This window comes from Temnothorax curvispinosus, unplaced genomic scaffold (genome assembly GCF_003070985.1).
Source record: "Temnothorax curvispinosus isolate PA1 unplaced genomic scaffold, ASM307098v1 QBEX01006737.1, whole genome shotgun sequence".
In the NCBI taxonomy this organism is placed as follows: domain Eukaryota; kingdom Metazoa; phylum Arthropoda; class Insecta; order Hymenoptera; family Formicidae; genus Temnothorax; species Temnothorax curvispinosus.
In genome coordinates, this window is record NW_020216517.1 from 34,260 (window position 1) to 57,300 (window position 23,041).

General features: G+C 42.6%; 1 protein-coding gene across 3 annotated transcripts in view; it reads right to left on the reverse strand.

The window, feature by feature from the left end:
- LOC112456284 (zinc finger homeobox protein 3) overlaps positions 1–23,041 on the reverse strand; it is a 136,489-nt gene that overhangs the window by 21,502 nt on the left and 91,946 nt on the right. For 2 of the 3 annotated variants that reach the window (XM_025018714.1, XM_025018716.1), the window contains exon 6: positions 4,598–4,668. The exons of the other annotated variant lie outside the window; for it this stretch is intronic. In XM_025018714.1, coding sequence (XP_024874482.1) covers positions 4,598–4,668 — 71 coding nt within the window. The remainder of the gene's footprint in view (positions 1–4,597; positions 4,669–23,041) is intronic. 3 annotated transcript variants of the gene reach the window in all.

Below are 23,041 nucleotides of genomic sequence, written 5' to 3' on the forward strand. Positions count from 1 at the left end.
TGGCGGTTCGACAGGGAGTTTTCTTAACTAAATAATATAAATCCATTATTTTATGACACGCGTACTCTACGTAGGGATAAACTTGTGACTTTGTTATACATAATGACAAAGTGAAACTAAGAGGGTTGCTATACCGCGAAGGTTGAGTCGATGACAGGTCATCTCGAAAGCAGGGACATTGAATGACGGTGGAAACTTTTCGCGTTATTTCTTTATTTCTTTCTCCCACGAGCGATCGTCATTTCAGCAAATGACTACGTACATGGATCAATCATTGGAAAACTAAAACTTTTATCGGCGGCTTCCACTAACCGCTCGCTTTTTTTTGCACTCGTATAATAGCAAATTCAAAGAAGAATAAATGTGAATATTTAAGAAGCATTTTGTAATTGTTTTTTGTGTAATAATATCGACGATTTGCGATATTTATTAGCAAATAAAAATTTAAATTTGTAGTTAGTGACATTTTTTTTTAAATTTGCGTAACTTTGATAATTTTACGCTCATATACTTATTTGTTATATAGTTATTTGTTGTTATCAATTTCATCAAAGTACATGATTAAAGGAAAAGAATAATGCAATAATACTCTATATATTAAATAATTGCGTGCGTTAGTAATTTTTATCATTATTGTTCTAATATTTTATCACTAGAGATATGTATGAAAAAGATTACAAAATCTGAAACTTTCATGTGTTCGATAAAGTAGAGTTTTTTCGAAAATATTTTCAAAAATTCTAAAGATTGTAATAATCTTATTAATCCTTTTTTTCGTGCAATTGTAAGAAAAGGATATAGATCACTATTCGCGTGCATATTTGAAGAGTTATTATTATCGATATACTGCGTGGAAGATCGAGGGATGAGTTCCCTCGCCGGGGTTGTACGTACGCACTCCTATTATATGCCCCTTTATTCTTCGCATCGCGGGGGCATGTCATTTGCGGGTGTAGGGTGGATGCAAGTGGGAGGCGACAAAAAAAATAGCTTTATGTCACGAGGGATCATTACAGACTTTTTTCAAGGGGGTCGAAAAGTGGTAGGGTCAGGGATGACCCTTGACCTTGCGCACAGTTGTAGTCGTAGTAGTCGTTTACCGTGACGATCGTGTGCAGCGAGACCCGTACCGAATCACATATGCAAATGAGAGAATCACACGCCTTCATCATTCTTTTTTTTTTAGAAAAGAATCATATGCGTATAAAAATAGAGATTGCCATAGAGAAAATTATTTCCTCGAACGCGATGGGAATATTCATTATGCATATAGTAAATTATGGCAAAAGTATCTATGAATTGTTTTAAAACGTACAGGAGATATCATTCATCTATAAAAGATGTCCCAATAATTTCAAAGGTGTGGGCAAAATAAATAAGATTTTTAATGAATTAAGATTGAAAAATTAAGCTAATAAAATTTAATTCTTTAAATTCAATTTAATTTCAACAAAATTCTAATGGCAGAAGAACAATAAAAGAATATATGTAAAAGAATAATACTACTCGCGCCTTTAAAACACATAGATAAACGAAAATATTGTAAGACTGGATCACTCCGCGTAAGACAAGCTTGATTCAAAGCTGGCACAGAACGACGCAATGAAATATAAGTAAAAAGTTTCGAGGTTCGCTTCTCGACGCTTCCCTGCCTAAATTTCCTTTCTCCTCGTTGCGAGCGTGTTAACAATGTTTTCCGTTCGAAACGTTTATTCGGGACGATTTAATCCCAGCGCGGGCGACGAACTCGGGGCCGGCGTGCCTCGCCGTGACATTTCGCTACACGTCGCAGCCGAGACAACGGTCGCAACAGTCACGGAAGAGCATCCGTAGGACGGGGCGGACGAAGCGGACGAGGCGACGTGGAAGAGGCGGAGAGTCATTTCGATCGGGATGTCGTTTTCACGCTCGGCACCGTGTCTTCTCGAACGTGGCACATTGTTTAGTCGATACGTCACTCTCGCGAATCGTTCTGTACCAACGCGGCAAGATTCGCGATCCTCCGGAAGGTGTAACTGCATCTCTTCACGTATACTCGCATCTCTTCGCGCCGCGCGCATTTCGCTCTCTCGCCCCGACCTCTATTCGCCCGGATCGCCGGCGCGGACTTCAAAGCGAGGACGTCTCATTATTGGACTTTCCTTCTCCTTGACATTATCCCCCGTGCGACGGCCGCCCACTTTCCACCCCGTTCTTCCAGTTTGTCGAAGAGCTTACTTCTGTGCGATGGTATACCGTGACCGGGCGATAATGACGATGCCGGGTGTAATTGGATGCCCGTCAAGCGCGGAAACTATTTGAAATATCGTGCGAAACACGGATAGTCGTCTCGGGTAGTGTACAGCGCACGATCGTAGAATGTCATTATTGAATTTTCGTCTCGCTACAATGGGTGAAAGATATATAGGAAATACGAGTAAAATAAATCCATAATTATTTATGAAATCTGTGTAGAGAAGTTTGTAATTATAAAAAAAAAAATATTTTTTGTGAGAAGGAAAAACATGCTAAAATTTTTAACTATTATAATTAATTAATTATTATACAGTAATTAAATCAATCATTTACTAAAGTTAGCGTTTTATTAGTTTAAGTTCTTATTATGAATTGAAATAATACACTCTTCATTTGAAAACAATTGAGAGTATTTGAAAATTTACATTTTAATATTTCCAATATAAGTACATTGAAAGAACGATGGTTGATGTATCTAGCAAAAGATTTTATTATCCAACATCTAAATATATTTCTCACAACTGATCATTTAACATGTTGAAACATCTATGAAATATTGATAAAATAAATGACAAACGTACATCGCGATAGATCTTGTCGCACGATCGAAATAGTACGAAACTAACCGAATTGCACGAATAAATGTATAAAATTGTATAGGCGTAACGTTGGTATATCTGGAGAAATCAATGCGGTTCATAAGCAGGGATATAAATCATTGAGTAGACGAACGATACAGTATCAGAGTATCTGTATCCACAAAGGTAGTACATTTATAACTATCGATTTTTTAGGCTACCTTTATCCATACATATAGTCAAGTGATGCGCTTCGCTATGACCATTTATCTATCATTATGACCGTTTAAACTTTTGTTACAACGAAATCTAATATGCTAAATATATTCCGATATTTCGCTTTATTCCGTACAAATATATTTTTGCACGTAGAAAGAGAATTCTCAGTCATTAAAATTCAACTTGATAGTTTTAAGAATTCTGTACAAGTTTCAGCACTTCAGTTTAAGAATACTTGATTTGCTTTCTACTATTTTACAATTCAGTTACGTTCACGAATGTTGCAAATGAATTATTTTTTAAATACGTATCATAGTTATTCACTGACGTACCTACGTAACTCTTACATAATAATTAATAATATTGCTAAATTTAAAAAGTTAGACATGCTTCTCTTTCTAGTTAGGGTTTCTGCTGCTTTCAAGACTCATGCTAGGGACAATACATCTCGCACAGATGCAAATTAACAATCGCGATGCGCTCATTTGCATGGAAGGGTGGGTCGTGCTCGAAGAAACCTGAGGGGTGGCACATCGACTAGGGTATTGGAAAAGAAACTTAAGGCAAGCATCAGCGCGCGGTTTCGAGTTACTAAGACAAAAAAAAGTGATTCCGCAGAGTAGGCGGGGATTTAATTCGATGGCTAATTTCGCAGGCGACAAAAAGTCGCGCGCGTGTAGAGTGGTCGAGGCAAGAGGAAAGGAAAAAAAAACAACAGGAACGCTCATGTGCGGTTCGAAGGGGCTCGGAAAAGTAATCAGGATGCTGAGACCAGTGTCGGCGGAGGGTTTGGCGGAGGCCCGTGAAAACGAATTACAGCGATTTAAAGTTTCACCTCCTCGCCGACCACCTTCTCCACCAATCAAGCACCCTCATGCTGTCTTTTCCCTCGTGGGGTATGACCATTCTCCGTGCCCATTCCGCGCGGCTGCCCTCCGCAGGTTTGTTTCGAAGATGACAAGAGAAAAGGAAATAGTGTCACGCGGGGAGACAAATTCACGTCGTCGTGGGTGGAAAGTTTCTTTCAACCCCCGCGGTGACCGTACGCCGTTCATCGTAACGCGAAATTTATCAAAGCACACTGTAAAGCTCTTTCTCCGTTGGAGACTCGCGGCGTTTTGTACGTTCGTACGTTCGTAAATTTTATTACGTAAGCGCTGATTACTCCAAAAACGCAGACGTCCGATAGATCCACGCAGACAACATATTGGCGGTGAAGTTAAGATGTATATTGTCAGGTATAAAAAACTATTCAGTTATTATTTATAATCACATTTTTTGATTCCGAAAATAAATTCAATTCGTCAGAAGTTATATAAGTACATTTTATCGTACTGTTCGTAAAATCACTGCCGTAAACGTATATTTTGCTTAAGATAGGCATAAAGGAATTATTATATTTTTACTGTTTATGTGGAAAATGTTTTGAGTAGAAATTTTGAGTATAAATTATACATTTATCAACCTCAGTCACACATCTCGCACCGCCTAAACCGCGTTACGTCGTGGCTCTATCGGGCGAATCAAACACACTGATAACTTTGAATAACATTTATCGTACTGACCTGTTGATGGCCAGGACGCGACTGAGGTTGGGAGAGAGCCTGGCCTGCATGGTCTACTTGCACCGCTGAAACTGTCACAAGCATTTGGCATTTTATTTCATTGCGCTAGGCTTTCATGGTCATTTTTTTTTTTTTACGGGAATGGGAGACACGCGGATGGGATGAGATGGGTGGAAACCGGAAACAGATGGACATCTCAGAATCACGCATTGCCAAGGAACTCTACCTGGATTTGGAAGCAGGTCGAAAGGCTTCGCGAAATGTCGTCTTGTTGCGACCAATATTGCGCGTTTTCTATTCATATTTTTTAGTCTATTTACTCCGGAGAAACGACATTACAGGCCAAACTCTCTCTCCGCCTCGACGCCTCCAACATCAATGTGTAGAATTCTTTCACAACCTCGTTCTGATTGCCGTCATAGACAGTAGCCTCTACTTGGCCACTATTGTTACAAGTTACAGTAGCAACGCTGACACGCGACTTTTATCTCTATAGGTATCTGAAAACCTTGGAAAATGCACACGAGGGCGATTGATGCGGGTAAAGCTGCGTTAGAAAAAATATGACATATTTGTCATATTTTACAGTTATATCATGTGCAACTAAAAAAATTTGCAAAAGAATCGGAAGAGCAACTCGGAATTTGAAACTTAAATTTTATTGATCAATTCTTAAGAGTGCACATTTCTCTATTGTATTTATTTTAATGCCTTCACGGGCATACACGCTTGTCGTCGTCACAGCGTTGCTACATTCAAATAGACTTAATAGACAATGTGAATGTTGAATGTCGAGAGTCGTTTTCAACATCCTTCATGCATTAACATCATATTAAATATCAAAAGTGTTGCAAGCAGCAAGATAAATATGTTTCTAACATTGCAACGCTTAAATATCGATGTCACGAGCGTTGACAAAGAAATCCTATATTTGTTTGGAATAACAATAACTAATCTTAGAATGGTTAGATTTGTTAGAGTGTGTTCTTGTACAAGACCGCCTCGGATAGCTAGCAGTCGGTCCTTCTCTTCATGCAGACATTTTTACCCTTCGACCTTCGACTCCGAAGCGAGAAACTCGTTGCCTCGTCGGAATGGCAACACTGTAGTTAAGTATCTGCATGCAACAGCCTAACGTATAATTAAGACGTATCACGAAGAGCGTATAAAGTCCGTTCGACGTGTGGTATTAAATCAATCCTTTTTCGCTGGATGGATAGCGCGCCGCGCCGCTTCTGTTTCTGATCGAACGTTTCGCTTATTCGATTCATTATAAATTGTGCAATACATTGAAATAGATACATGCTATTTGCATAATTAAATTTTGAGAAGGATGAAATAATTTCATTTTTTAAACATTTTACGTAACTTTGTAATTTTGAACAGTAACTTATTCAGATTTAGAGATTCTTCTAATTTTCAATTTTTTAAATTTTTCTTTTAAGCAGAACTACTCAATCGTAAGAAAACCGATACGCGAGGAGGAAAGAAAAGAACGTTGGAATGAATCTTTGCAGGAGCACGGCGCGGCGCGGGATGATCTAGCGATGGAATTTGGTTAAACAGTCGTCGACGACGGTCGGGCTCGGGTGCTTAATAAAAATCGAAGTGGTTCGTTGCGGTTCCCTGGCCCCCTTTCCTCTCACACGTTCTGCGGTCAAGAGGCGAAGCCAACTTGGAGCACATTGTTCTCCTCTCTCTCTCTCTTCCTCCCCCCTCTCTCTCTCTCCCCCCGTATTCGTTTGCGTTCTCGCACACACGTTGTAAAATACGTGTCTCTCGATTTTGCACGTGTGTCCACCTACACAAGCGTGCCCGCGCTCTCGTCTGTCCTCGTACACTCACGTGCGTGCGTATGTGCGCGCGTGTACGTGTGCGGAGCGCGCGAGTTGGCCACGAGTACGGTAGCGATACGTTTCTCCGACAAATAAATAAAACGAAACCGTAAGCGAGGGAATAAAATGTGATTTACAACGGTGGAAAGACAATGGCCGAGGCTCCGCACGATAATGTATGCGGATGGCGCGGACTGGTACCCGGGGATACTGACTTCTGATTGGTCGTGCCCCAACGCCACCGCTACAACGGAAAGCGATAAATAACTGCGAGCAGATAAAACCTTTCTTTCTGCCTTCGGGCTTAGCCTGGGCACTCTCGGCATCGGGCTTAGCACTTGCTCGGAGCGCTTCTGTCCCTCTTCCTCTTCCTCCTTCCCGATTCCTTACCGCGCAACCCGTCTCTCCGGAACACCCTTCCTTCTCTTGCCTCTTTCCCTGCTTCTTCTCTTTTCTCCCGCTCGTTGTTTCCCGCGGCTCGCCTTCATCGAGCGATTTCGATTCGTGAGGGCCGTCTCGCACGACAGTCGTCATCGTGTGCGATACGTCACGTCCCCTTTTTGTCCTATTTATCCTACTTCTCCCTTATCCTACTCTCACCCTATTTAAAATCCAGTTTTCAGAATCGTATTATCTTTATTTCGAGAAATAACAGAATTACGAAAGTATTTCATGCAAAATTCAACTAATTTGTTAGTCGAGAGATATTTATTATAAAGAAAAGAATAGAATTCGTTTGATGTTCCATTTATATCGTTATTCCACTAGGGACTAAATTAGAAGCGTTAAACAAGTTTCCATCACTATTTATCATGTAACACTTCAAGGTAATTTCGTAAGGTAGCTAACGATCTTTTCGAATCAGCTGTCGCTTTTGATGAGGTTTCATCCTTCGCTCCGTATTATCACCGCGCTCTGAGTTTACCCTAAGCTAAGAGGGTACTGTGTCGAAAATGGACGGCGATGTAAATTTTTTCCCGCCGTTGGCACCAGGGTGTCGGAAACAATGAAGGGCGACGTTACGAAGACGATCGATCGTTTGCAGGGGTCGTCGGCGCGGTGACTGAAGTTCACTGGGGAAGTTTGGCCGAAGGGCTGACCGAGAGAGATGCTTGGCTTTACAGAAACATGATATGCTCCCCCTGCGACAGCTTGTTATAAAATGTCTAATGGCCGATCTCGCCGCGCACTCTGATCCGGAAGACCCTTCGTAAAAACCCAGCTTCTAATTTATGAATCGTTGCGAATAATATTTTCCCGGTTATTAGTACAGAGTTTTATAATTACATCATTTTGAAAAAGTTGATGGTTGTGATAAATCGCGTCTCATCTGCAATCCTCTCTTTGTAAAAGTATCGTCGATACTATGAAAAACCGCCAAATGCGATTTCCGTGAATTAATTATATGCAGTGCATTGGAAATGCTTGCCAACAAATTCGGACGCATTTAATTAAAAATCGCGAATTATCCGGAGCTACGTTCGACGGTTCACGGCGCGTAGAAATGGATGGTGTGGTAAAGGGTTCTGCAGCGAAATATATTGTACAAACGGCTTGGCGAGGGGATGGTACGGAGGGATGCAATTATTTAAAACAGCAATCACGGAAATGAGAAAGCGGATTGGATAGGTCCGCCATCTCTCGTTCGAGGACGAATATTCGGCCGGGCCTGCCAGGCGGAAAAATTCTCTAAAGGCTTTTCTTCCGAGCCGACAGGCAGCAATGCCAGCCCAAAAATCAAACGCGCGCGCGAGGGTTCATCCGCCTTTCGTTTTTCCTGCTCGCGGATCGTAATCCCGTCAGTTTTATTTGCACGTATGCTCGGTTTTGGGTAGGGTGAAATTTTATTTTGCGGGGTATGGCCTTTTTCACGAGGAAATTAGCTTAATGAAGATATTGTATTTTCGCACTTTTGCGCGATAAATGAGGAAAATTAATTTCTCACGATTTCTAGTCTTAATCTCTTTTATTGAAACATTTCTTTGTTGTTTTTTTGCATATTTTTTAACTAAAATATATGCAATTATTATTATTATTATTCGATTTTTATTATTACGACTAAGATTCTTCTCTGCAATTGTCATTATGTGTACAAATGTAATACTATATTTATCCCCCTTTTTCTCTCTATATTTACTATTCCAATTTTATCAGATTCTTTAATTTTATGAGCAAAAGAGCAGTGCAGTCAATCGATCGATTTTTCGATGGTAAGAGCTGAAAAATGAATGCTCTGTATGAAAAAGAGGGTGCTGAGAATAACGCGAATTAGTCCCGAAGGATCAAAGCTTTCGACTGAGTCCACATAATTAAAAATTTACGAGTTTGTCGATCATGGCTTCCCCTATCTTTGCCATTCATAAAATTCATAAAATTCATCCGACATTTCGTCGCTGTATGTAAGATACGTTATAACCCGAGGCTGTAATCAGCTTCACATAACAAATCACTTATTGAAAGGCTATGGAAAGGATTTTGCTAGAATTATACAATATATCTTAAAAAACTTTTAAGTAAGAATTCTTCATGCTATAACCGTGCAAATTGACACCAATAATTTTATGCATTTAGCTGATCTCCCGCATTTGTACACGCGCAGTACATTTCTCAATACTTAATAATTTAAGGTGCGTGCAATCGAATGTTCAAAGTATGTATTATTACGTGTTTACATTGTTAATAATTATTATTAACGGTAACTCATACGTATGATTAAGCTGCATTGTCACGAAAGCTAGTGCGACCTAACGGATGAATAACGGATCCTACGTAGATACGGATAAACGTACCGCATATAAATGGCAATTGGCAGCGATCGTTTGCCACACAATGGCACACGTGTACAATGTGTTTTCGAAATAATGGAACCGCCGGATAATCACGTGCACGACTCGAGCACGGTCAACTCTCGTCTCCGGCCATATTGCTCCGCGCGCTAAATCATATTAGGTTTATTGTCGCGACATGATCGATGAACGACGTCATCCGGCGATTACGCAGATTACGCCGAGGATCTCTATATTTGCTCACATGCGATCGTGTAGCGATGTAGGTGAAATCTACATCGGCCCCACCCTGTCCGAATCCGGCCCTCGCGAAGGTGAATCCTGGACGTTCCCTTCGGCTGGGACCCTCTTGAAAATTCGCCGTCGTCTTTTGTGTTTGCCGCGACGTCGAGAGAGCTACTTTCGACGGGGACATTTGTTATTGGCTCGGATGATCGATCGCCTCTCCTCGATAATAGTCCGTTTACGTTAAAAGCGAAAGGAAAATGGCTCTGCGGGGTCACGGCGAATCGGACGTTGGACGTCGCCAGATTTAGCTCGTAAGGTCTTAATAAATTAATGCGATCGATTTGCGATAGTTACCTTAATAATAAATATCGAGTTAATGTAATAATAACTTTGATGGGCAAATTTAACTACACGTAATATGAGACGACTAATAAATTACCATGTTTGCTGGTCTCTTAGCTTTTTCATAGTGAACATTGTTCTTCGGGTATCTTCGGGATAGATAGGAATAAACTGTACAATAGATAAAAGTTTTAATTTTTTTTTAGATATAATTTGATTTGAAGGATTCTATTTTATTTAGTCTTGCTATATAAAATACAGATACGACGAAGTGGTAGGATTATCGCATCGCAGAGAACTTTTAATTAAAAGAAATTCGTCGACTACTAATTTTGTTCAACGTAAATTAAATTTAACAAACTCGAGCGAGCTCGTGGCCGTAACAAGCAACATGTTTGCGGGAATTGCGAGTATCCATCTCGACCGATCTCCAGCTAACTTTCCACCCTGTTAAGTGTCTCGTCTCCGAGACGCAATCTCCCCATTTCTTATTCTCTTTTTCGTGGTTAGCCGGTCGCGCAGGCGAACAAGCTGTTATGCCCGAGGTAACGGAAGGCCCTTCTTAAAAGAGGGGCAGCCGGTATCGGGAGTTTAATATTCTCGTGGAAGCGTCTTACCCCTCTTTCACGACGGGGTGGCTTTTCGTACTCCGTCCGGGTCCTTCCGCTCTCCGCGAACCCCGCGCCGCCGCTGTGTTGCTCGCGGCTGGCTTCGAATTTTAATAACTCCGGGAATGCTCAGAATCCAATAATGTCCTCTCCGCCGTTTCTCTCTCTCTTTCTCTCACACATACACTCTCTCACTATGTCTGTCTCTCTTTCTTTTTCTCATAGTAGATACGTAGTGTCGCACACACGTGCGCCGCTCGTTCGCTTATGCGGCTTACATACGGAAGAGAGCAGCTCGCGCAGCCCGTCCGCCTTATCCATCCCTGAAATTCCACCCTCACGGACTCGCGACCCCGTGTGTCCTGCCTGACCCTCTTCCGGCTATCTATCGGCAGCGCTCCTGGAAATCTCATATTCTGGAATGACGACGCGAATTTAACTCCCCCGTCCCTTACCCCCGGCACCAGTGCGGTGTCCTGTCGGAATATTCCTATCTCCACTCTCGAAATATCCTGCATATACCCGCGGCAAGTCGATTATGAATACGTACGCCTTCGTGCCCCGACGACGTACGTAACTGGAGACGTAAAGTTTTATGAAAAGTCGAGGACGAGTCCCGAGAGTCGAAATTATAATGGAAATGGATGGTCGCTTAGCATTATTATAGTTCTTTTTTTCCAAGACAAAACAATACAAGAGATTTTATAACTACTTCAACTGTAATGTTGGTAAAATGGATATTTAATTGAATTCGAGAATTTAATCCAGTTAAATATATACAGCGTGCAGCAAAATTGTGATTGAAATGAAGTACATTTATCTTAGAGATTCGAGAACATTTTTCAAGAGATATATGAAAACTGATTATATTTTAAAAAAAAATAATGCATCGTGACAAGAATAACGCAGAGATATACAAAAATCTATTCTAAAATTTTGAATATAATCGAGTTCTTCAATATAGTATTATAAACATCTGTTTTACAATTTATTACGGTTGAAATGGAATATTACAGTATTTTCACAATGTCTAATTTTTTAGTTGACTGTCTTTAATTCTGGTCAATCACTTTTTCCGTTCTTTCACGAATTTTAAGAATGCTTCACCTCTCCCTTCTTCGACGTAGATGAGATCCATCTGCGATTTCTGAGTATGCCTGTTGTGATAAATTCCCGCGACCGCGAGTCGGCGTCGCAGAAACGCGTAGGGATGCTTTTCGATGTCGCGGAACGAGAATCGAAATCGAGGGAAAGAAGCAAACTCCTAGTGCCGGTAATGGTCGGGGAACGGCTGAAGGGATGAGCTTCGAGGAATAAGGTAAGGATAATCGAAGCAATCGAACGGCGGGCGGCGGTGCCGTTCGTGGGAGTCGAGGGCGTTGGGCCGCGAAATGAATTCCACCCCTCGGCGGAGGGTGGAAAAAAGGGGCACCCGTCGCGCCGGTCTCGCATACTCGCACACTCGCTGCACGTATGCGCGAGAGCGCACACCACTATCGTTACCGTACGAGACGGCCGGGGCTGCTGGGAGAATGATAACGCCGCGTTAGAACGAAGATTTGTGAATACATTAGAGAAAATGCGTGGGGTCCTCGGGGAGGGCGCGCGAAAGGGAGGACTCTGAGGAATGGCAGGATGGTTCGTTCCCGGAGGAAAACGCTCGGGAATCCTCCTCCGCGCCCGCCCGGGTATTTATCTTCCACCGATCGCGCTGGGGTCGCGTCCCTGGAAAGTCAACGAACTTCGTTCTCTATCTCTCTCCCCGCTCTCTCGCTCTCCCTCTCTTCTTCTCGCGGCTCCAGAATTGCGAGCAATGTAATTTTTTTTGTCAACGACTTCTCGCTCTCGGGCTACCCCGCGAGATTTTGTGCGTCTGCAGTCTCTCCACGCTTCTATTGAATGCCTTTGTGATTTGGCGCGGATCTTGGTTTTTTTCCAGAGGCGTAATCCCAACAACTTGAACGATTTATTACGTTTTGTCATGTAGCGGTTTGGTAATATCAGTTTCGACTTTATTAATCTGATAAAACTAGCTTTCTTTAACGAATAACTAGTGGTCGTCAAAACCTATTTTAGTTAAGGATTTGTCAATTGTAAAACAATTTAATATTTTGCTTGGAGGATAAAATATGTACAGTTATGTAGATTCTCTCTCTTACTGCCGCTGGCCTTCTTTAGTAACAACAAAGGATCACTCGCTCGTGTGTCTGATAAGAGGTCTCGATTAACCGCGCTAGGGTTCCCGTCCGCTCCGTGTGAATTATCGTTCGCGTAATCAACGATCGGCGCGCTTAAAGAGCGCCAAATCTCGCGACAGTGATAAAAAGAGCCGTCGGTATTACGAAGGTGGAGACACACCGTTTCGGGCCGCGCGTGTTCCTTCTTTCGCCCTCCGCTCCGATCCGCCCGTCGGTCCTCTCCTCCCGCTCGTTCACTCTCCCGGCGAGAGACTGATGGCGGTTTATATTACGCGGATTCATATTACCACCAATTAAACTCCTATACTACCTCGGGCCCATGGTGTTCATACGTTATACTGGGGGATGCGAGACGTTGGTACCTGGTGCACGGCTATATATGCGGCCACGAGATCTTATATAGGGTGGCTGAGTTACAAACTTGTGACGAATCGGCTTGTAGATGCGACAGTTATCGCTGCATGGTCGTTATAATTTTTTGCGATCTTTGTCGTATCAGCGAGCATACAATTATTAATTTCACTATCGCATTTTCGAACGGTCGTCTGTTTAGAGTGGATTATTTGTTTAAAAATTAATTGTTTCTCCCGTTATATCGACCGAATAAAGTAAATTTGAGTATGGCGAGGAAGCGGCATTTATCATGATTACGTAGGAAGGATTCCGATCGCGCGGGAGTTGAGATTTCTTTGTATATCGATTTTGGTCTCTCTTCTCATGAAGCATCGACTTTCTGATTAACAACGTGCCAAGCATTTCCACTTCATCATGACGGCCGTTATCGCGCCTAAAGGATAACATTTGCTCCTTCGTAAACGACTCGATGACCTTTGCGTGCAACGGTCTGTCTTGCGAAAAGTCCCTGGGCGAGGTGACTCGCAATTAGAGGTAAAAGTCATGGTGCCCGGAACGGAGCGGAGAATGAGGCTCTGGAAACGGATTGGTGGGGCAAGTACGGAATCACGTGGAATTAATGACGATTTCGATCCTCGGTATCGGCGGGTGATCCTCGACATGGTGCAAGGATGAAAGATCGCGAAAGATCAAGGCTACGTCAAAGACCGACTTCATTTCGTTCTGGGTCAAATGAGTTCGAAGGTTGACACGAGTCAAGCTGCGATTATTTACCGCACGATTGACACATTAATTCGACGTAAATTGCAACAGAATCTCTCTTTTCATAATTATATGCATATACATATATATTTATTATATGTGAACGATATGTTTATCTAATCAATTCTCATCTTTAGAGATCTTTTAATATGTTCAAACAGATAACTCCTGACAAGTACTGATAATTTAAAGAGCACAGTTCGTAAAAGGATAGATTTAATTAAAGATTAAAATAATAAGGAAAAAGCACTTGTATTCCAATTAAAATTGCCTCATTCTTTCATTGTGCCAGCTAAATTAAAGATAATAGCAAATTACTGTCCCCGGATAATTCTAGTGAACTCTAAATTGCGATTCTCTGCCGGAGCACCCGGTATGTACGAATGCAAGGATACCTCCGCGAGAGAGGAGACATTAATATTAAGCGTCCCCACTCGAGCTGCAGGAAGATCGCCGATAAGGTTTTTATAGTGCGGCCGGGTGGCAGACTCGTGCACTGCCAAATCACGCGTTCTCCACCTTATATCGAAATTCAGCGACGTGCTTGGAACTATCATCAAGATTTAAACAGAGAATATCACTTTTAAACAACGCGCGACAGAATATCGAGGATAAAATGGGAATAGCTTAATATCGGATATTTATAACATATCGAATTTATAATACTTTATATTGTCTTTAATTTTTTTACTAGAATATGAATATATTTCTCTGTATAGAGTTAGGTTCTTTAGGATCTAGTGGATCTATTGTGGCGTACTGATGGAAATACATTCGATCGTGTCCATCGGATAGTTATTAAAGTCGCGACAATACGACGTAACAAGTCGTATAACAATATCAGACGAGTCGTTATATCGCGCCACGCTTCTTTATGCTGATTCAGCGAGACGCACGTGCAAGTTGTCCCTTTGGATTTATTGTGTAGCATTGCCTTAAATGCGAGATTGAAATGTACCGGGTAAAAAATTATGGTTTTAAATTATGTGCGGGTTGCTCCGTTGAGTCTACAATCATCGGGCCCGCGTTATCAATAATTCATGTTTGAGTCGATAATGGTAATCTCGATGAAGAAATTACATATAATATCCAATTTTTTAAAACTTGCAAACGTTTTTGCGATTTATCATTTATGTAAATCTCGTTATTCTGGTCTGCTCAAGAAACGCGGGCATATTTCAAAAGTTTAGTCGGATATATAAAACGGTTCTTTGCGATCTGCGTGGATCCGAACGATATTCTTTGTAATGACCTCTGTCTAAAATTAGCAAATTAGACACAATGGACTGGGCTAGGACGAGTCATCAATTTCGCGGACTCCAGGACGGCACCTAAGACAGTGAGTCCTCTACCCGGATTCTCAGAACTCATTTCAATGCCTTGGTATAATTCTATGCCGACTGACTGGCGACTTCTTTCACGTGGTGCATTCGAAGATTTCGAAATTACGAGTTAAATCGGCCACGACTGATAGTTACATATACATACGTAATCACCTCTTAAAACGTATATCTAATACTCTAATTTTTCCACATAATAGACATCAATAAATTAGACCAGAATTTAATTCAATACACGGAACTTTGCATAAATAATATACGAGACAATTATTGCATGTGCAAGCCGTAAAAGTTAAGTATTCACGATTAGTAGACATTTTTCTTCGTATTCATCGAGGTGCACGCCCGTCTTAATTGTCCCATAAATATTTGCTCATTGTACGATCGTGACCCCGAACGCAAGCTCAACATTTTATCGGCGATGCGCCAGTTAGCAAGCGGACGGCAATGACTGGGTGATGGCGGGAATTCAGCGCCGGTTAGCCCGAAGCTCCTCCGGGATTGAAAGTTCACTGGCATTGGGATTATCGTGAGGGCAACGATACGTGCGAATCACGTCGCGAGTCACGGCCCCTTTCGTGACCGACGCTCGTGAATGCCGATGGGCGTATTCGTGTGTACGTCAGAAAGGAAGGATCGATCCTGAGGATCGAGAAGCCGGGGCGTCCGTACGGAGGCAGCGGTAGCGGTTTTCTCTCCTGTGGCGATTAACATGCCATTATGACGAAACCGCACATTAAATACCGGTTGCGAGGGAATTAAATAATGATTGAAAGGCGCGTTTATTATCGTCCCGCGAAAGTGAAGAATCACGGTCTAGAATTCTGTCAATCCAGCGGTACTCCATCCTCCCCTGTCGAGAAAAGAGAACGCAGGATTCTTTGCCGAATGGCATCGTTAAAATCGCTCAAGTCCCGTTGCACTCGCGGAACATAATGGGCCTTTGAATTTGCGTAATTGTTTGCCCTCAATGAAATTTAAATGACAAAAAGTGTTTAATGTGATGCGCCGTAATTTTATGCAGTTTATATAAAAAATTTTAAACGAAGTCTGGGATAATCTAGGAAATAGATCCGCTATACGTTTAACAATATTAATTTATGTAAATGCTTTCTACAGTTAGTTGGATTATTATCACTATTAATATACTTCGTATTTTATTATTATTTATCGAAGCAGCATTTAGTTATACACAGGTATATAACGTTAGTGTAAGAATTTTGCTATTCTAGCAAAGATTGAAATATCTTGTCATATCCTGCATGCTGAGAATATTTGTTTAGGAGCGATCGCTTCTTCTTTTCTATAAACGCACCACCGGAGCCACGAACCGAAACTCTTATCTTACGTAGGGAGGGGGAGGACTGTAACTTTTAATTCGTCTGCCAAGTTTCCTCGACCGCAAGCTCGGCGACCGTGGCTTGTTTAGCTTTCGTAGGGACCAGGGCGAGATAAATAAGAAGACGAAGTGTCGGCGAGAGAGGAAAAAGAAAAGGAGGTTGAGGAAGGGGATGATAGAGGAGGAGAACTGTCTGGAGAGGGAAGGGGACAGCGAGAGCGGCGGGCAAGTGCCCCCTTTGTAGTCGGTGGGTGATAATTTTTAATCAGTGCGTCGTAGCTCTGCCATGAAGGAACCCGCTCCTTTGTGCTCCTTTCGCGAGGAACCAAGCATGAAAGAGAAGATATTGACCGAGGATCGCAAGGCGGAAGGACAATAGTTTCGGGATAATTGGAAGAGGTTGGGGGTTCTGGATCGGCGAGCACATAATCGCGTAACCCTGATTTTCAATAGGATCTTTTTGCGCGGGTCCGAGGACCGTGCTTCTTTCGCCGCATTATCGGCAGCGGGAGATTGTATCATAATGAAGAAGTGTTTCTTAAATGCATTCATGTCCGTCCCGACGAACATCGTTACAAGAATAGCCTTTATAAATTTTGTTTAGGACGTCTGTTTGCGTTAAGATTAAATTTTTTTATTTTTTGAAGCAAATATTCACGATAGAATTCACAAGGAAAAACTAGATTTATAGGACTGTTATAATACTGTCCTGCGTGATCGAAGGGTCAAAAGAAAACTTTCTCAAGAGCTACAAAAACGTAGCTCCTTCAACAGGCTAGGTTATTAACGTCTCGAAGGTCTCGGAATTATGAAAATGTGGTCTTTGAGAGAGAATATTTCTTTACTATATTTATATTCGCAAAGTATTAAGATTATCAATTTGGCAAGCTCAAAGATATTTTTGTGACGAGTAACATTGTACGTTCAAGGAAGAACAAATTACTTGAATTAAAAGATCACCCTAATAATGTCTTGATATAGAGATATAGAATGATACTGCCTTTACTGAACGCTTTTTATTCTCGCATAGCGTAGATCGATGGTTAATGAAGTTAACAGAACGAGCGACTCGCGTGCAGGAAATGGTTCTTCATTGAATTAATAAATCATGCCAACGTATTCGCGGGCATAATTGGAGGTTCATGATTTTCGAAACTATCCGCGGCCGACGCTATACCGGCCGATTAATCTACAGAGTGATTTACTCGAATTAGTGAAACTATTTCTTTGCACGGCGATATTTTCGAACGTTAGAGACTTGACGAGCCATGCAAACCGCGATGACGGCGATTATCGATGTTTTCCCGAAAACGGCCGGTGTTCATGCCTCGTTCGTATCCATCACTGGATGGGGGTCCTATATATGGCGTGGGTGAGGAACCAGGTATACGTGTTTGCGTATAAAGGGAATACATCGGCGGTATGTTGGGGGCGAGGGGGAGCCAGAGAGGGAAAGGGAGGACAGCGGCGCATTCCAAGCCCATTCAGACGGCTATGCTCGACGTTGTCAGACATGCTCACAGACAGACGGTCAGACGCTCGGACGAACCTTTTCTCAATCAGGCCAATGCATTTTAAGTTAATTGTCTCGCGCTGTCGGTATTCCGTCGTTATTCTTTGTCTCGTTTTATTAAAACAGAGTGGAACAATAGTCGTGACAGGAAGAGGTAAGAAAATTTCCTGTCGATTTCTATTTTTTTTTTGACATCTCTGAAAATAGCTTCTGAGAAAGAAATCTGCGCCCTTTGCGTTTTAGGCAAAAAAGGGTTTTTTTCAAACTTGATATAAAAAAGAGGGTAAGCAAGAAAAGGAAAATGTTCGATTGATGCGGCTACGCTTTCTGCCTTGATAATGTAGGTACATTGTCATCAATTAGCTCTTAAATTTCTCTTAACGGTTCTACTGAATTTCTATTAAGGCAAAATTAGATTCCGATACGTTGGTCACGCTGTAATCGCGGAAGCTCGCGGATGTAATTCGTTCTCATCATGTAGACTGTGCTGTAACTCATGACAACCTAATTGCAATAACGGCAATTATTGTGAATGAAATGTATGGTTCATGATAGCTTCGTGATTGGTAGTAAACATCAAGTGTAGTATCTCGAGATTTTTCAAAGAAGCTTTTGCGAGTTTAGGCTACGAGAAAGTCACTCTTTCGTAGAGCAATAATTTGGGCTAAAAATTACAACTTTCTTCCTATTAAAACTGATTCACGCGAAACAATCTTGCGTTAATGAATAATATGGATCTAATTTAACTCGTAATTTAACCCGTTTTCAACGGATTAACCCTCGTCGTCGTTGCACCGCGAAACCTTCGCGATATTAGATCCGACGAAGGAGAGATTTAACAAGAAAGGAGGGTGGGAGGGGACGGATCAAAGGTAGAGATGGACCAGACGTCTCTCTCGCATACCACCAATATCTCCGCACGAAGTCCTTAGTGGCTCCGTTGGACAGCCACGGCGATGACGCGACACTACCGGAGTTAAGTGGCGAAACGCGCGGGTAAAAAGCCGTATGAAAAACCGAGGGCGAAGCGGCTGAAACAAAGGAGGTGCGGAGGTGTGACGAAACGACGAGGGAGAAAGCCCGAGAAGGAGGAGAAAGACAGGAGGAGGTGAGACGGCGAGATCTCAGGCTTGCCGACCAAGTCTCTCATCCTCGTCTCTTCTACCTACCGTTCGTGAAAACGACGATCCTTCAAAAAATTCATTCCCGCCGCGCGATCGTCGCATCGAGCCCCTTCTTTCTCTCTATCCGATGCGATTTCCTACCTAATGATCTCGAGGCACCCTCGAGAGACGACGACGACGACGACGACGACGACAACGACGATAACGACGCGGGAAAAACAGGTTCGCGTTGCGAGCGGAAAAGCGTGCTCGCGCGCCGATCGCTCTTTTCCTTAAATTCGATTGCGACGAGAAGCATCGTTCGACGACGATCGGAGATGCGAATTTCAATCTTCGTATTTCCAATAGAACTAAAGTATCTCCTGCGCTGCGGCACGCGTTAGAGATTACCCGATATATTGCGTTGTCAAATTGAAAGTAAATCAACGTTAATTCGGAAGTACGGAGAGAGTTTCCAGTTATCTTCTTTACACAATCGTCCGATCGCGTTAACGATGTCCAAGACAGATATTTGGGACGATTATGCAATACGAAATATAAATGCAGATCTGCTATCTTAAATATAAAAGAAAAAAAAAGAAAGATGGTTTTTGTACGTGTAACGTTCATCGACCGCGCGAGGGAGCTTGGTCAGAGCTGGCGAAGATTATTGGAGCGAGCTGACGTGGGTCGGGATAAAAATTATTTTTCGCCTTGATTGAGATCTCCTGGGAGCAAGTCCGTGAGATCGTGCGTGTGCGCGGCGCGGTACAGCATCCCTGCCCTATGAAATATCAATGGCTTATTACTAATGTAATCTTTCGCTCAATACTCGATGATTGCTGGACACACAGATCCTGTTATATCCGTTAGACTCACTACAACGTCGCTCTAGGATCTATGAACGTTTCGCCTGCCCGCATAGCTATAGTCTAGTTAATCAAAGATTCTACTGCATTAAAGCAAAGAAGAGTAATGAAGAGGCTGTCGGGATAATTTAATTGAAGATTCATAAAAATAGTAGTTAGCATTAAGACTTCAAGCGGGAAGCTACTTTAACAAATAATTATTGATTTGGTTGGAATGGAAAAAAAGAGGATAATAAATGATGATTGATTAATTTTATTTCATACGTTAGATATATACAACTAACATACAACAACGTATATCTGTATGAAAGAGCTTCAAGGAAAATGCGACTAGATCTCGAGCGCCGCGCCGCAGAGATGCGAGCCACCGAAGGAGAATTCTAAATTCTCAGACACTGACGAGTAAATGTGTGTGAACGTGATACGAGCAGGGACGAGGAGAATGACACGGATGGCTTCGTGTACGAGGGTGAAAAAAAGTAATCGAAATAAATCCAAGAGACCAAGTCGCGAGCAGACTTGCATGCCAAGCGGCCATTTTTAAAACTCCACCGGGAAAATAAGAAAAACTCATCAAGTAGGGATGATTGCCGTTCCATCCACCCCCGACAGCGAGCCACTGGCAACCCTCTTCACCCTCGGGAACCACCTCCAGCTCTATAATACTACCACTACTGCTGCCTGGCTATAATCTAGGCTCCCTTATAGATCTCGAGGAATTCGCCTACGGGTTATTGTCCAAGTATCTGCGTACTGCTACGTTCAATAATCGAAGAATACTGAGTATATTAAAGATATTCTCGGCGTCGTTCTCCCACGTTATACAATATTTTCCGAAGAAGTTTGACGGATTGTTGTCAGAAAGTTTGTAACGAGCATTCTTCTTCGTTACAACTTAATGGAATAATATTGATTTTCATGCGTTTTTTATTATTGCAGTACGACAGTTTATACGAACATAATACGTAATATGTTATTATATGCTAATATCTCAATTCTAAATTAGTCTCCAGACTCTGCATCCATTTTCCATTAAATTATGTAACATGAAAATGTTATTTCTTATATTATATCCGTCACGTACAACCGCATCTCTACTCTAGTTCTTAACAATGTGACGTGTCTTGATATTTCGTTAAGTGGTTCGGGTTTCCTTTTTATATGAACATAATATCTCAACTCTGAATTAGCCTCTAAACTCTGCGCACCCGTTTTCCATTAAATTATGTAACATGATTGTTATTTCTTATCCGTCACGTGCATCTCCAATTCTTAATAGAATGTGACGTATCTTGACATTTCGTTAAGTGGCTCTGGTTTCCTTAGACTTTAATTTTAAGAAAATGACATATTCACGTCCACAATGAACAACAAATTAATATTGTTAAGATTGCAGATTCCTGCACTCATTCCTACAAAATACGTTGTCTCTGTCCCTGTTAGTTTCGCATGCGCTTAGGGCGATGGCTCATTCCTACGTGATTTTCCGTAGAATCCGGAATTTTCTGCGACGATCAAGGAATATTTTTATAAGCACGGCGTCGGTACGTGTACACGAATGTGTCCGCCTATATATACATACATAACATACATACATACATACATACATATATATATTTCTCATGTAATACGATACGGCGGGCGGCGGTGCACGACCTCGATACGAGCTAATTTCGAATTCGAGCCCCTTCCCTCTGTCGTCCTACCTGAGTGGAGCGCCGTAGCTCGGTCTCGGAGAAAAATCTCATTTTCTTCGCCCTAAGGGCTCCCCCAAGAGCCACCGTCTCGCACGACCCTGCGCGAGCGCCCGCGAGCCCGGCCAATATTTGCCTAAGGAAATTCAGAAAAGTTTACACACGAGCCCCGGAGCCGGCTGCCTTCCAAGCCGGGGTTTTTCTTCAAGTCAATTTTCTTTCTCCCTCTCCCCTTTCCCCCCCTCGACCCTCCGTATCCTCCCTCGCGCGCCAACCTCCGAGAGAGAGCCGCCCTCCTTAATAATATCCTCCGCGCGAGAAGATAGCGAGGAGGCTACGCGAAACGCAAACGCGCGTAAGAAATTGATCGCGAGATACATTACCTTCCATTACGGCGAGTACACAGTATCTCGCGGGCGATATAGAGTATCGCGTGGATCTGCTGGAGAATATTTTCTGGGCAGATTCCTCGGCGATTTGAAGACGACTCGCGTTCAACGGGAATTTCCAGGCATCAGGCGTGGAAACTTTGCGTGAATTAGAATTTCGAGATATAAGATATAATACAACTAAGAAGTACAAAGGATTTATTGATGTGTTCCTCATTGATTCCTGCTTGAATTTAATTTTATTCTCCCGAGTATTGCAGACTTCAATTAGATTCGAAATTGAATATCGTCAATTTAATCGTGATACCTCGTGCATATTTCGTGTAAGCAGAGGAAAACGCTGATCACGATTTCAATCATATTCCCTCTATCTTTTCGATCAATATGTAGCTGCTAAACCCAATACGGCCTCTCGCGGTAAAACGAAATCGTTAAAGGCAATAGTTTAGGAAACGGAGTACGTGTTGTCGTGTTAGGAGTCTTATCGCGTGAAGCGTCTTCGTGTCCGCGCGGGGCCGAGTGAGACGTCCCTTTTTCGGAAGAGCATCCTAGAGGACGCTCGTAAAAGCGGCACGTAAAAGCACCACCGACCCCCGCCGCGGCTCCCTCTGACATTTACGGGATAATCGCACGCGACGAAAGTCGCCCGGTCCGCGTCTCGCCGCGAGTGCTTAACGCGGTGTTCACGAGCATGGCGAAAATTCTTTTTCTCGTTGTCGTCGTCGTCGTCGTCATCGTCGATGGTAAAAAGCACAATTATTGCCGCATTACGTTCCCGGGGTCGTCGTCGTCGTCTCTCTCTCTCTCTCTTCTTTCTCTTTTTTGCGCGCGGCGATGCACCGCGCTCGCGCGCGTAAAAGCCACTCCGAAGCGTCGCTGAACGGACTCGAGAGTGACGATTGCGCGAGATAAACTCGCCTGTTTACGGCGTTTTATGGGTGTCCGTCTTACTTTGTGTATCTTACGCTCGAGACAGTAACGTTGAACGTCCTGTTTTATGCCGTTGGTACATCCGCGTCGTAATTGAAAAACAAGCTCGAATGAACGACGCGCCCTGTCGCGGTGCTCGTCGTTCGAATTACGA